Source organism: Numenius arquata, chromosome 1 (assembly GCF_964106895.1).
Source record: "Numenius arquata chromosome 1, bNumArq3.hap1.1, whole genome shotgun sequence".
In the NCBI taxonomy this organism is placed as follows: domain Eukaryota; kingdom Metazoa; phylum Chordata; class Aves; order Charadriiformes; family Scolopacidae; genus Numenius; species Numenius arquata.
Window position 1 is genome coordinate 68,060,500 of NC_133576.1, and position 16,497 is coordinate 68,076,996.

The following is a 16,497-nucleotide window of genomic DNA, read 5'->3' on the forward strand; positions in this document are numbered from 1 at the left end:
GTAGTTCAGAGGAGCATTGTTTTGTGGAAGGCTATTCTGAAATTTTGTTTCCTTCGGAGTACTGTCTGGCAGTGACTTACTTCCCTATTCTGCCTGTGTAATATTGTCAGATGCAATTATTTTACCAGCTTTCCATGAGTTCAATAGCAGCTCATTTTTTAAGGATCCCATGTAGTCTGTAAACATGAAATGGACTTTGTAGCATGCTCTGTTCTATATTTATCAGCAGCTTTTTTCAAATATATCATCAAGATTGTTCTCTTCATCCATTTTCTATTAATGTACAATTTAGAAATTTTGGCATTTACCTGTTTTAGGCTTCACTTTAAGTATGTAAACTACAAATCTCACTTAAAGTACTTAAGTTATAAATCTACTCTGCACAAGCTTTGAAGCCAGTCAATGGATAGTCAGCCCTGCCAGAATATGATCCAAAGCTCCTCTGTTTTGCTTGTAAGAATATTTTAATTTAAACCCTTCTTCTGGTCAATGGTCTTGATTGGTGAAGAAGTTTTTCACTCAGATCTAGAGGCCTTCTCTTTAAAACTTGCAATCATAACCGTCTCTGTAACAAGCAGGCATCAGCTTCACTGTGGATATTCCATTCTTTGTATTTTATAATATATTGTGTCAGTACAGCTTCATCTCTCCCAAGCACTGCCATAGGCTGCAAGAAGGTAAAGAGATGTCAGGACAGTATTAAGCACTGTATTAAGCCCTAAAAGGCAGCACCTGGGTTCCTGTAGAAGAAGCTCTGCAGGCTGGCTTAGCCCTCCAAGTAAAGCTGAGCTACATGAATGCTTCCATGACACCAAAGAGGCTGTTGTGACTCATCTGGCTAGTTTCATTTGTTACCTAGATAAAAGAATACCTGGCATACAACTGACTATATCACTGCCCGGTTTGCCTGGTTCAGTCCTTGAGATAGCCTAGCCTCAGACATATGAATAGACATAACCACATGTCTTCTGCTGTCTTACATTGTCCTTCAAAAATAACAACTGATTACAAGACCAAAATGCACATTTTGATAGTAAGTAGAGAATTCTCAGGTGTCCAACTCTGAGGCACTGAACTTCATGATAAGTTTTACTGTCTAATTGCACTTATATTCTAGGAAAACCCTTAAGGACCTCAGATGCATACAGAAACTGACTTGAGGACCCAAAACAAAAGAGAAAAAAAAAAAGTAAAGTTTGTAGAAAGGAATACATCGTCACAGATCTTGGATATCTCCCTTGAGGAATATCATTGGATGCTAACCAAGTGTTCAAAGTCAGTCACAATCCAAAGTCTTTTAAAGCAACAGCTGCTAGATAAATTGGATGATTATATCAATATTTATCCCTAATTCAGGACTAAGTCATAGACAGGGTTATAGGGTAACATGTCTCTTTGAGTTATCCACCATAGGTACGGTGTACAAAAATTTCCTGTTTAACTTGTCAAAGCAATGCAGTTTAAGTGGAGATGAAATTTTCTGTTGCAACGTCATTTCCGTTTAGACATAAAACATAGTTTTACTTTTAGTATCTAAAACTGTGTCCTAAATGAGAGGAAAGTAGATTCTCTGTTTGTTGTTCAGACAAACCATGGATCCCAGGGGATAAGGCAAAACTATTAAGGCGATTGAGTCTTGAAGGAAGGCCCTCGTTTTTCACATATATACTAGAACTTTTCAAGAAGACAATGGGAGGATCTAAAATTTACTCAGGGGAGAAAAAAAAAAAGCTCTAAAGGAGAAAGAACCTCACTTTTCAGCTGTGGAAATGCATTCCCAATGGATAGTTTGTTTTTTGCCTATTTTAAACTGTCTTCTGGGAAGTGGCCTGGATGAGGTAAACCTCAGCCTTGAGTTTATTATCTGCATCTCTTGGTGGAATGAAGTTGCTGGGTGAAGAAGGAAGGATTTTACTAAACCACTGAAATCCCACTGCAGTTTTCTTGCTACTTAGGAATTAAGAAACCTACAAACTGCTTGGGGAAAAAAAAAAAAAAAAAAAGAAACATCAAAGAAATTCTCAATGTGTAGGTTGAAGAGATCTAGAAATATTGGTCACAGACTGGTGCTCAGGAAGAACTCCATCAAGGTGACTGTCCCTCTTTCTAACTCTCAAGCCAGGAATAGTATATCCTTCAATATCAAGAAATGTTAAAGGCACTAATGTAAGAGGCACAAAGATTTCACTGTAAGCAAGAAGAAGAATATACCTTGAAAAAAATCATCTAACTGTGTAGGCAGCTAAGATTATGCAATACGGCTTGCCTTTTCTTAATGTTTTATGGAAACCTGGAAAGAGCAGCCAATGGGAAAAGTACACTCTGTTATGGACAGCCTTTACAAGTTGCAGTGGGTGCTTTGTTTTACAGCTTAGAAGGTAACACCAGCTCTCCAGATTGTGAGGCCAATGAAATTGATCTTAAAATATTGAGTCTCCCTTCCCACAAACTCAGCAGTACAACTACTGTCTTTTCAGAGCTGTCTTGCACCTGGTCACTTGGAGCATGGGCAGGACAGAGTAATTTTTCTAGAGGTAAGGTGAAATTTGGTGTAAAAAGGAGATAAGCATCCTTCCCTTCATGAAATGGCCGAGTAAGGTGATTTGTGATAAATTCATACAGTGACAAGAGGTGCTGAGACACATTAAATAGTATTTGAGATAGCTATCTATCTGAGCTATTTGGCAGGATGCCTCCAGTTCCAGAAATATCATCTCCTACCAGCTAAGGGCTCATGTGTCACTGCTGTTCCAGCTGATGAATGTGCAAACCACCAGGTGGATGATTTGGAATTAGCTGTGGGTAGGTGGTGGGAAGAACTGAATAAGAGGAGTGGGACAGATAAGAACTGCACAGCAATGAAAAATAATTTCTTCCTCCCCTTTTAGCTTCACTACTCGTTGGCTCTGTGAAGATGGCTCTGGCTTTTTTGATTTTTTTTTTTTTTGATATGTACAATATACCAATATACAGTTGAGAGTTGATGAAGGAGATAAGGAGCATTTAAAAGAGAAGACAGGTTAACAAACTGCCTGAGGTACTTTAATCTACAGCTGTACTTCTTGATTAGAAAGTTACATTAAAATTGTCTGGCATACTTCAGTTCCACATACTGCTGGACATGGAGCCAGCATAAACTGGCTGGGAGTTTTTATACATTTATTCTTGGAAGAATGACTGTAAAAGAAGGAGCTGTCAGTATGTTAGGCATCAGGGCCAGAAGAACTGAGAAGACTGAATTAACCAGAACAGTATTTTTATACAGTCTTAATTGCCTTGAAAATGCTGCTAACAATGCAGGGAAATACTGTCCATCGACTTTTAATTGAAGAGGGAGAGTAAGAGGTTTGACTTCAGATCCTCCTGGGAAAAGTTGGTTATCTAAAAAAACCCTCACAATCTTTTCTGTAACTTCAGAAAGGAAAGAATGTAGTGTGAACATATTTGATTTTGTGGCTTCACATACATATCCAAATGCGTTCATTTCTCTAGGCATTTGGGTTTGCCTTCTTCCATTCCCTTCCCTTCCTTGGAAGGGTAAAAAGAAGTACTAAATAACAAAGAGAAGTAGTTGAATAAATGCAAGTCTTGAATATGAAATTATGTAATAATAAAATGTTCTAAAATGCTAAAAGGTGTTACATTTCTCAACACACAGAAGCGTTGGGTTTTTTTCAATTTTGCAAAAGAATATCTGGAAGTTAATGAGAATACTCTTACTGCTACAGAAGGATATGGCACATAGATATACACAGACCACATTATCTAGGTGTTTAGAATAATTGCATTTTGAATGATGCAGAATCTAGAACACTCATCTTCCCTGATCTGTATAATTTTTCAGTGGCTGCCAAAACACAGAACAGTAAAGCAGAGAGAGTAAACCAAGCAACTAGGAATAAGCAGAGGAATGCATTCTGGAACCTGCCAGCTTGTGGCCACTCACTTTGCATGTAAATCAATTTTTTGCAAATAACCCCAGAGTAGAGTATATTACACAGTAGAATAGGTCCTCTGCTGTCAGAGTAAGAGCAGAAGCCAGTAGTGTCTGCAGATTCTTTCTTGGTTAGGACCATGGAAAAAAGTGGAATGATATGCCTCCAACTTGTGTTTATGAAAGCACTCAAAAAACAGAGGCAATATGAATGGACTTGGTAGAATCAGTCTTCCAAGAAATGATCTGGTAGAATTGCATGCTTTTAGCAGGAATGGGTAGCCATGAGCAGAAGTGTAAGAAAAGTATATGCTCATCATCTAAAATGGGAATGTTCCATACTTCCCCAGGACATTCACTCAAGTATGCTAAATAAACCTCACTTTAACTTTAACTGTTCAAGGTCTAATAGTGGAAGACACCTTCTTGTGCCTCATCTGGCTCAATACTTTCACCAAAATCAATTGATTGTGCAGAGGGTTTGCAGGATCGTGCCCCCAAGGGATGACTGTTTTCATTCTTTTATGTAGGCTTGAACTATTTCCAGTATTCTTGAAAATACGGTTGAAGGTGGCTGTTAAAGTAGGCTAGTTCGTAATTAGAGACCAGGATAGTCAAATTCAATTCAACCCCCTTCTTGAATTTCTGAAAATATAACTCTCATGCTTAAATAAAATCCAATACTTCCAAGTGCAGGGCACAGAGGTTTACAGAGTAATAGATTTTACACAGTAATTTGCTACTGAGAGTTAGCAAAAACTTCAACACATATTTTGAAATCAGAAGGTTATCATTGGTTTAGAAGACATCAGATTGGGCAGATTTTGCTAAAAATAAGATTTTGATCCTGCTCTTAAAGACTTCTTCTCTGTGCTTCTAATTTGAATTTTGTCAGTCCTTAGAGAAGTGATTTCCCTCCCCCACCTAAACTCAGCTCTGTTTCTGTTATTTTAGACAAGTGAAAAACAGAAGAAAGTATTTTAAAGAACTACAGTTAACTTTTGTGTTAGTAATTTTTTTCAATTAAAAACTTGCTGGAAGCACAGAGCAACAGCAATGACAGACAGTGATGTTTCAAAGAACATGACAGCATTTCTGTTCCGTTAGAACCACCATTGCATTAGTTTTTGCTTGTTTGCAGGGTTTTCCTTCTGATGAGAAAAGGAACTGCTCTTCAATCACATCTACTATTTATTTTTTTATCGAATAGTGTGTAGAAGAGACACACATTTTTTGAGACAATAAAAAAATTGTCAGTTCCTTCAGAAGAGAAAAAAATAGAATTTTGGTTTTAGGTATGTTTTAACTTTAATCTTTTATAACCATTTGTCATCCAAAGGGTAGTGAAAAGCCATTGCTCTTTAGTTTTGAATGTTTTGTTTGTTTAGTAACAATTATTGAGACAGTCTGTAAAAGATGTAATCTAGTTTAACACTGTAAAACTAGTTTTTGAAAAAATGAGTAGTTTAAGAATTCAATGGTCAAAAGCTTGAAAAATACAAAATAGCTTTTAAGGGCAAAATATGGTTGGTAGTTTAGGAAAAAAATGAAAACAACCTTTTTGTACATGTGGCAACTATTCCATTTTTAATCCAAGTGTGACAGTTGAGTTCCCGTAATGCGCTATTCAAGTCAAAAGTGTTACGTCTTCAGTTCAAACCCAGGAAACAACTGCTGTGAGTAAGGACTGCAATATTTAACTTTACGGAAGGAACAAAAAATATCCTTTGGCACATGTTTTTCAATTTTGTAAAACAGCTTTGAGAGAAAAAATAAGAATGAGAGAGAGCACTTTTTAGTAAATTGCAATCAGAAGAAAGTCACGTATCCCTAGTGCTATTATATAGTGATTTTTACTCATGGCCTATCAGCTATGATCTGCTACAATAACACAAACAAGCAGGAATCTTGTCCTGCTTTGAGTACTTTAGAAATCAATGACCATCCTGTGTTTAGCCAGTCATAAAAAAGACAGTTAAAAGCTTGAAAAACTTTAGAAGTTATGCCTACAGCTGCCTCAGAGATAGGCAGGTCTTTTATTTGTATCAAAATAATAGCTTTCTTATAACTCTGCCTTTTCGCCTTAAGTTAAAACCGATATGTGTAGGTAATTGGCTAATTCCATGAATCCCAGACCTTTGCAGAAATTAACGTCCATGTTCTGATCCCACCAGAGACATTTCTTACTGTCTTTTGGTGGTTTCTCTATAACAAGGAGATCACCAATGAAATATTTCCCAAAACCTATTGGACATAGCTCAAGCAATTTTAAATACAAATGAGTGGTTTTGTCGGCCTTGGCTTATTTGCCAGTGCCAGTGTAGGTTGCTCTGAGCCTTAGGGATATGGCAGCATTTTGAAGAAAGTATGGGAATGAAGAACAAAAATGACATATTTAATCTTTGCCTGAATTGTGTATAACTTCTATGCCAAGGGAGAATAGTAGAGATTCTAATATACAATAATTATTCATAAACATCGCTTACACTACAAATTCAGCTGAATTTTGTAAGAATCTTTTCCTTAAAATGAATAGCAGTAAGGAGAGAATTCTTCCACGTTTTTCTTTTTCAGGCAATTATATATTAAAATTCTTCATCAGGCTCTGTGGTGGTGAAGGTTAATGTGGCCTTTATAATTTGAGATGAAACTGACCGTGTCCTTCACTTTTTCTGCACTTTCACCATCTCTCCGCAGAGTGAAAACACAGCAGTCTTCACCACTACGGGCAACATTTAAAGATAGAGGTATCCAACCCAGTAAACCAGGTTAAACAGCAGGAAGGATGTAGGAAAAAAGACCCTAGAGTAAGAGTCCAGTTCTAAGATGTCTATGTGAATCCGTCCTCTCCTCCATGAACCTGATTTACACTCTTCGTAACAACAGAAAAAGCTCTGGCAGTCTTTCCCATCCAGACATTCATAGACACACGCATCTTCAAATTCTTGCCAATACATGGCATTGTTCAATGTGATGACTGTAGTTGGTGGTCTCATATCAAGTACAGAATAATTCTGAGGAGAGAAAAAGAAACCAACAGTTTGATAAGCTTCCATGGATGATGCAGATCACAATTAATAGTCATGGGAAAAAATAAGAGGCACTGGGGATAATAGGAATTCTAGATTTGGGGAGCATCTTTCTTTCCCTCAAAAGATGCCTTTTCAGATTAATTTCCATAGAGAGATTATGAAGCGGCAAGTTAAATGATTCTAGCTGTATTTTCTACTTGGTTAACTCAAAGCATTTCCTAGTAACCATTTTTTCATACTTAGGAGTTCACTTGCCTGTGCAAATATTATTTGTAAGTTGCTTAAAACACTTGCAGCTACTACATTTAAGAAAGCATTCTGAAAAATAAGGAAGATGAACCCCCTCCCCAATTAATTACAGAACAATCTCCACTTAGTATAACTGCCTTCACTGCCTCTTAACTTCACCATGAATTATAAAAACAGATATGGTGAGCAACAGAAAGTGATGATTTCTGTACAGGATTTCAAAATGTTATCCCTAAGCATGTCCCCTTAGTGCTTATCACATCAACCATGCTCAGAAGTAGGGCACTTTGATATCACACATCGTCACAGTACCACTGGTGCCTACAGAGCTCTCCTTCTTCAATGTACTCCCAGTTTACACTTTGTCAAATTTTCTGTCACACCATTTCCTTTTCATAAAAGGTGCTTTCTCACAATAGTCTCCTTTCTCATCAAGCCACCCGTTCCATCCTCACAAATGTCACCTCCTCCGCTGGCATCACTAGGAAAGGTCCCAGCAGCTTCGCTGCCTGTCTATACCACCCTGACAAAGCAGACTCCGGCCCCGTCAGTGCGATTTTCTCCACCTGGGGGGCCCTTCTTCTTCCTATGATTCCGCTGAGCGTTGCCTTTGCCTGCAGGAGCATGTCAGGTGCACACTAACAAGCTAGTCATGCCTCTGCATCACGCCTGCTTGCATTCTAGAGGGTGTTCTGGGCCCTTCTTCTACACTTACTGTACAAAGTACACAACATTTCCCATTGAAGGTGTTGGGGCGTACCTGAAAACTTTCACCCTGTATGTGAAAAGATCAGTGATATGAGTGATTTCCCTCAGTGAAAATTTTCCTTTTTCTATTGACTTTGGTTTTTTTCTACAAATCCTTTGGTTTGACACACAGTAAAATTACCCATCTCATTAAAAATGCTGGTCCCTGAGCTAAGATCTTGATGTGGCATCCCTCTGCTTAGATGTTGGCATCTCCAACATAGATAACTACATCTGAACAACTGCCCTGTGGTGTCCAGCCAATTACTTCTAGGACACAAATCATCTTATCATAAGTAGATGGCTAAAATCTCTCAGGTGCATTGTGCTGTGGGCTGTAAAAGGTTCTGATTCAGAGGTAGATTACTGCAAATATATTTGTTCTGAATGACTTTATCTCTGAGACTAGATGACACAAATTATGCTCTTATGGCCTTCTCTCTCATTTTTAAAGTTTCAGATGGCTGGTATCAGAGCTTTACAATGTGCTCCCACATGAAAAAGGTCTAAGATTATTGCACAAGCAATCACTTTTTGACTGTAGCACTTTGGAGAGAAAAAAGCTGTAACTAAAGTATGCATGGGATTCTTCTATACCATTGCATGACATACTGTTCATTTCTTGCAGGTCTTTATGAAAAATTCCTACTCAGGGACTGAAATTTTCTATGCCTGGCTACAATATTTATGTTAAAAAGAAGAAAGGTTGATTTCCATCTCTCCAGACAATTTTGGTAAGTGAAGAGAAATAAATGCCCTGGCTCTGCAAAGGAAACTTTCAGATCTATCAATAGACTGGCTTTTTTTCTTGTTTTGTTATATCAACTAACTGCTCAGCACAGAAGACAAAATAAATGCTACAGGGAGATTAATTTCCACAGAGAAATTAATCTGGTTGCTTTAATCTCTGTCAGCTAGGAGGGGTCCTGAGGTGACTAGATACCAGATGAAGGTGGATGGTACCCACTGTGTCCTGTGAGTCCTGTTGAGCTGGGGTTGGGAGGACAGTGGTGCACCCACAGTGGGCGCCGGTATCACCTGAAAGGTCTGGCAAGGCAAGGTACTTCTCAGGTGCCTCAGACAAGGCAGTTCAGTTGCAGTGTTAATAAAATTATTTCAGACAAGGTGTAAGTGTGTTCTCTAGGAAGAAAAAGCAAGGGGTGGGATTACCTGAACATGGATTTAGTAAGATTAATATTTTCCACGTTTGAGGTGGCATTACTAAAAGGCTGGAAAAGACGCATTGACATCTTAAGAGTCAGAGACATTGCTTATTTTATGCAGTTTATGCTATAATTTCAACATGGAAGTGGTTTATGTATAGAACAAGGCCCTGCTCAATATCTGTCTTATAGTGAAAAAATAAAATAAAAGAGTAAAAAACTTGAAAAGGCTGGATAATTTCCAAGCAGATCAGACTAATTAGATCGAGACAAAGATTAAATGTTAAATCCTATTGTCATTTTAGTTGTGTATCTTTTTCCCTTTTTCTTTTTTTTTTTGTTTGGAAAAAAGAAAGTGCTGCTACCCATTCAATGTGACTTTTTTATTTCATCTTTCAGAAAAGTCTGTCCAGGGAGTGACAGCAGTACAACAGTAACAAGTGTGTAAATGCAATGCTTGCTGTAAACTATTCATTGTCAATGAGCAGATGTTCAATGCTATGCTCTTTAAATACATCAGAAAACTCATGGGAAAAAAAAGGTGTATAACATTTTTGTAAAAGGTAAGCTAGTAACATGGACCTAGCTGTTGTAAATGATAAACCAGCATATCCAAGCCAAGAAATGCAAAAATAATGTTTTAGTTCTGTTCTTGTTCTTATTTGGATCTGATAGCTGGGAAGCAGGCCATGCAACCAGCTGATTAACTGGCCCTCTACAGTCTTTATTTTTATTTATATTATAGTTTGTATTCCAGTTTCAGATTTCATACAACATAGAGGCAAAATTTTGTGCTCAGTTTCAACTTTACTACCATTGTACATATATAAATAGTTATCTAGAACTTTGGGTAATAGAATTTTTCTATTTGTAGATATAGTACAACTAACTGTGTTAAACTCATGTGCCTAAATCACTTGAAAATACACCTGAAAGCTTGCTAAAGATTTTACAGATATGCATAAATTAATTATTTTCTGTGAAATTCAGTTAAAACCCCATATAAGTTTATGCAATAACTTCTGCTTATTACTGCTTTTATAAAATGTAATGACAAACTGCATTATGATATAAAGAAGGCAAAATTTTGGAGGTAAAAGTAACATACGATATTCTACGCTTGACCATTCTCCCTCCCAAATCATTTGACAATTCCTTACAGAAAGAGGCAGCTATGTTCCTCTGCCACAACCAAAACCAAACTAACCTTTTAACAAAAAAGCAAAACAATATTTGTAGTGAAGTCAGGGTAAAGCATAACATCGCATTACAGCTTTCTCAGGAATTATTGCAAGTAAAGATTAGCAATACATTCATGCCTCCGTTTCTCTGACTGAATAAAATAGTTCACTTACCATCACATGACCAAAACTGACATCAGGTAGCTTAAATGAAGATAACAAAAGAATTATTCAGAAAAAAACATACTTATTCCTTCATAAGCATCTAATGTTCAATAGCATTCCTTAAACCAAGCCTTTAAATGTATTTGTCCATAACACACTTCATGCTGAGTATTCTATATATTCAGAAAAATATTCCGTACACTTTTAAACCGCATGAAACCTCAGCAGAACACACACCTAGTTTCCATTCACTTTAAACTTTTATTTATTTATTAAAACTTATTTATTTAGCAAACAATAGCTAAGTGAGCATTTGTTCTTGTGTTAATTTAAATCTCATCGATGTTGCAAGTTTTCCCTCATCTTCATTCACATGTCTGAAAATACATCCAACTCACAAAGATACTCATGACTTTTTCACTCAGTCTTTCTATAGGATGGCAATTTTAGTTTGATCATCAGCAAGTTCATTTTGATTGTCTCATACTTTCTGTTGGTAACACTTTTTTTCCTTTTGTGTGCAATATATTTTTACGAGAAGCTGTTAGAGGTTTAATGGAGTTTTCATTGACTAAGTCTATGGCTTTCAAGGCTTTCTCTAATTCCATATTCGTTTCAGCTTTTCCTTCATTAGTTCTTCATTTAATAATTTTCTATAGCTCTTCATCCAATCCCTTTTCACCTCATGACCTATTATTCCCTGAATTTAGCCTTCTTTCTCTTCAATTTCCTCCTCCACATTTTTCATATTTGTCTTTGTATTTCTGATTTCAAATGTCCTTATTTCTGCTATTATGCAAAATGGCATGCAACATCTCAAACTACTGATCTCAAACACATAAGATTTTCCACTGATCTTGAGTGGACAGCCCACTTCCCCTTCCCTATGTTTACACTGAAATTTTGTTCTCCATTATACCGCCTCCTCTCATTCTAATAGTCAATTATGGTGTGCACCAGGCAATTCTTCCTGCACGATTGTTTTAATTGATTCTAAACAAACAGCTTTTGAATGTATCTGGGTGTTACTCTTGGAAGCGTCTTTATGGCCAGAAATGCACCTTTGCAAGTGACCTCCTCTGGTTTTGTGCTTAGGACAAGCCCCTTTGTGCATAGGGCTGAAAACAAGTGCTGGTTTCCAGTGGAGACATTGAAATCTCCTCTGTAAAGTTCATAAATATTTCTAGACCTGATAAGCCATGAAATAGCAGATGCATTTGAATATACATTGATGTGCCTGTATTTGTATAACATGCTATGCAATCTGTTCAGTGGGAGTCCTTTATGACTACCAGCACAGTAATCGGTGGACAAAAGAGGCGTAGGCAGGGTTGCTGCCTCATGGTCAGCAGGCTGCTTCTGTTAGGAACAGACCTCACTCAACAGGCACATAATTGCTTCTGCTGTTACTGCGGGTAACTATTTTCCATCAGCTTTCAGGGCAGATCACACCACAAACTGGGAAGAGCTCGGAGGAGTGGAGTATCATGGGATTACAGGCTGTGGTTGAGTGATTCTCTGCTGTCTGAGCCAGACACATGCTAGAAAACAAATTTAAATGCTCCCTACTTACCGACTTTTTCTTCTTAGTACAGTTTGGTTTCCTGCAACTTGAGTAGTAGTTGAGGGTTGCATACTCCATCAGAGCAGCAAAGACAAATAGAAAGCATACAGTCACAAACAAATCCATAGCGGTGACATACGAGACACGGGGTAATGACTTTCTTGCAATGGTACTCAAAGTTGTCATGGTCAATACTGTGGTGATGCCTGCAGAGAGAAACTTAATTTAATTGTATGCAACATCACTTCCCCATCTTGCAGAAGAATCTTTGGAAAACATACAAACCCACACAAAACAGAAATCCAAAGGGTATCTAAATAATTCATTAATTTTGTTTACTAGTATAAAAAATAATGAAAAATAACATCAGTAGAGCCACTAGTATTTTGTAAACAAAGATTTCCTCATCTGTTTAAATTCATCTTTGCAAAAGTGACATTCCCACGCCTCTCAGTACGCATTTCCTCATCTCTTCCTTCTTCTGCTCCTGGTTAGGTTGGAGATGGGAGTGAAGAGAGAAGGAGAGACTGAAGAATTTTTTGAAGAAAAGTATAAAGCAGAAAAGATGCTAAACCCAGAATAAAAAATAAGAAACATAGAAAACAATGAAGAAAACGTGGTCTTTTTCACAGCAGTTCTGCTCTCATGAAAAATTTTGTGTTCAGAAAAGAAAAAAGAGAGGGAAAAAGAAAAGACATTTTGCTGCAAAGTTCTGACTATGAATTTTGAAAATATGTTTTCACACCTCTGCTTCCTTGGGAGTCCTCCACTGCTATTTTCCTTCTGTGTAAGGGAAAGCAGCCTCTCATACAAACTTCAGATATAACCTTAATGGAAATAGCCTTTTTAATTCATACAAAGCACCACATCTTAGATTGATTTAGCAATAATGAATATAAGGGGAATTACTTAGTGTGAAATATCCTGAAACAATAAAACCACTCCTAGAATGAAATCTATGGGGTATCAGTTATTTGGCTGCTGGTAACTCATATAATTTCTCTTCATTCATGCCTGAGGAATAGAAGTCTTTTCATTCCTGCTTTGGACTGATGTTTTTAATAATTTCTTATGAACTGCAAGCCTTCTGAAAGAAAAAAATAAAACTCCTCAATGGCTCAGGAAGAAAAATAAAGCTCTCACTCAAATAAGCCTCAAGAGAGAACCTGCTCTAAAAACAACATAACCGTAAGGTAATCTTTCTTTTTATAGTTAAAGTGATATTTTGCAATGGTACACAGTGTTTGAAATGGCAGGGGATGACTGAAATTATGCCTTATAGTAAAATTATTTCCCACAAATGGCATTCTGGAGAGAAAGAAGTATCTGTGGATTACTTTTGACTACTTTCTGTTTATGAAGGAATGCCCATCTCTGATTTGTAGCATTTGACAAGAATAACCCTCACAAGAGATTCACAAGAATAACCCTCCCCATTCAAATTGTCAGAAAGTCCTTGGAAGAGCCAGAAGGCATATTATTGCCTGGTCCTCAACTTTCTTCTACAGTGAATAATAAATAATTGGATTTCTTAAATGTCCACTACCCAGAAACAAAACAAAACAAAAAAAAAAAAAAAAAAGGTTGCTGAAGAAACACAACTCAGTAATCAAGATGAAAGCAATGCTGAAACCAATGCAGACTTTCTACATATCTTGGACATCTAAAAGCTACTGCTTCCTGCCAACTGTGCCACCTTCATAAGCACGTCATGACCCAGTAACCTCTCCAGACCCTTTAGGAGAGTTCTGGAGCTAGCTGAAAAAGCTCCAGAGACAAACTCGATGCTTAGCCATTCATCACAGTAGTCAACTGTGAAGATGTCCAACTGCAAAAGGCGTTGACTCACTTGCCTTGAATTGGCCCTTGCTAATGACAGGTTAATTAGTCTTCTAACACAAATCCGTCCCTTTCAGAGCTATGGTTCTGAATGCACCAGCTCTCAGTATTTTACTACCTTTAAAAAATTCCTCAAAGCCTAAAGTCTTCTTCCAGCACAATATACAATGTCCTTTTTACCTGGACTCAAGGGAATGTTTTTATTTCCCACTCATCCTGTGAAAGGATCTCAGATTACTTTAGGACACTTTTTTATTAATAAGCAAAAAAGAAATAAAAGAAAAAAAAGACTTGCAGTGCTCAAAACCTTTTTTCTTTTTTTGCAAAGGTCTGCAATTTTTCTACTGAATGCTGTATTGACAATGTAATATTTTTCCTCTATTTTTGCTGAAATGGAGGTATAACTTTATGTTATTTGTGACAAGAGGTATTGTGCAGGTGTCTGCAATGACTCCCAGCTGCCAAAGTGACTATGGACAAGATGGACAAGGCAGAATAGTGAAAGAAAAATTGCCATTAGCCTCTGTGCTTAAGTACAGAAGTCCTCAACTCAGCCTAAGTGCTATATCCATGCCTTAAGCCTAAATGTGAAATGCCTACCTGAATCATGCTTGAGACCATGACGACCTAGAAGCTCTAGGTGAGAACTAAGCAAAACCAGCCCAGTAAATCATGTTGCAAATGTCTCACCGATACAGAATCTGGGAGTTTTGGGTGGCTCCGGACTAATTTTAGCTGATTGAAACAAAGTAGGTTCCACTAAATTTATAGACACAGCAATCAATGGCGTAAGATTTATTTTCATTTTAAGATATGAATAGTGTCCATCCTCAGTCTCTTTGACAACAGATCACACTTTGCTACCAGAATATAAAACCTTGGAGAAAGGAAAGTTTAATGTTATCACAAACCATCATATTTTCTGCATTATACAATTCATTTCAAATTACAGCAAGGCCATGGAACAAGATTGCTGAGCACATAGGCAGAAACTTCCAAAGGTAAAACATATTTTTACTTTTATTATTTATACAAAATATTTTTATGACATGAAATCCAATAGAAAAGCATCATTCTTCATTTAAGCTGCGGCTGGGACTTTGTTTCCAGATCACACCATAAACAAGCAATGAGTTTTTGAAATAATAAAAATTCTACCCACTATATCAATTTTACATCTGACACATCGGCACAAGTTTTAAAATATTAAAATAAGTTATATGGGGATATATACAGAGAGAAAACAGAAAGAAGGTGCACCAGATGATGGTTATGTATTCCTATACACTTAAAAGTTGGAATATACAGATGCACATATATGAACAAATGCGAGCACCCATTATTTCCAAAAAGAATATCTAGTTTCCCTTCCCTTAGCTCATTTTGTCTCTCACGCTAAAAAATTCAGTTTGTTGAGTAGTTTCAAATGCAATAAACCTTGCCAGATGAAATTGTTAAGTCTCTCGCTTTAGGGAGGCCCCTATGGTAAAGTGAGCTTTGCATCTGTTATTGAAATTCACAATGCTCTTGAACCAACTATTTCAACAGAATTTTAATATCAGCTTTGAAGTAACCTAGCTTCAGAATTTTCAGGTAGACAAGTGTAAGTGGGAGCTTACAAGTTTGTGTATAAATACCGTTTTGTGACATTTATATTCTCTGAGCAAATTCCGTACCAAAGATGCTATTTGATAAATCAAAAAGGGCTGTCTGGGAGATCAAATGATGCAGGGATACATAATGCATGAGAACTCTTTAACCTTTAGATCATTGCCCTAAACAGATATATAAACTTTTTACTGTTTGAAAGCTGCTTACTGGACTACAGTATGCAAAGTGAGGTAGCAGGAGCTTCAGTCTTAGAAACATTTTGGTCAGTGAGGCTCTTTTTTTATTTTCCTAGGGGTACGTTGATGAAACACTGGGAGAAAGGTGTACTGTTTTTACCTATACCATCACTCATTTATAAACTTAATTTCTCCACCTTTCCAGTGAGACACCTGTTTTGGTCATTTGTTTGATTTTTAGGGAATGAGCTTAAGATGGAATAACAAGGAAAGCAATGTTCATTTTTTATTAGACATCATCTGTATCTTTTACATCAACACATTGCTGACCTTAACACCTAGTGGATTATTTTAAACTGCAGCTTGAAGTTGCTCTGTAATAACTGCCTAGTCACATCATGTTATACCCGTTTTGAAAAAGCAGGGGGAAACGGATAAAAGCTTCAGTTTAGTTAATTCCCTTTATCTTCAAGGAATACAACCTATTCTTTCACAGATCATAACTTTTCTTCAGACACTTGCTGGCTATTCTTGACTGTGAGCATTTGGAGAAGATAATTTTGATTACTAGAGATAAGCAAAAGCAGCAGAAAGCCTTTGTTTTTCCCCTCATTGAATGGAGGACAAAATAACCTGTGATCAGAAAACACAGAGTTCTCATCCAACACTCAAACTTCTATTCCCAGTTTTCCACTGACTCTTCAGGTGGCCTGAAGTGAGTCGTGTTGCCACTCTGAGCCTCAGTCCCTCAAAAAACATGTGAAAAAGGGACTATGATGCCAAGTTTTTAAGCAAAAAACCGGACAGTTCTGCTGAAAGTATACTTATGGTCTAAT

General features: G+C 37.1%; 1 protein-coding gene across 1 annotated transcript in view; it reads right to left on the minus strand.

Annotated features, from left to right (window-relative positions):
* Nucleotides 1-5,252: 5,252 nt before the first annotated feature.
* The window catches only part of GABRG3 (gamma-aminobutyric acid type A receptor subunit gamma3), a 327,567-nt gene continuing 316,322 nt past the window's right edge, over nucleotides 5,253-16,497 (minus strand). Inside the window, exons 8-10 of the mRNA XM_074160502.1 lie at nucleotides 12,045-12,241; nucleotides 10,481-10,510; nucleotides 5,253-6,948 (exon numbers count right to left, since the gene is read on the minus strand). Coding sequence (XP_074016603.1) covers nucleotides 6,670-6,948; nucleotides 10,481-10,510; nucleotides 12,045-12,241 — 506 coding nt within the window. The 3' untranslated portion in view covers nucleotides 5,253-6,669. The remainder of the gene's footprint in view (nucleotides 6,949-10,480; nucleotides 10,511-12,044; nucleotides 12,242-16,497) is intronic.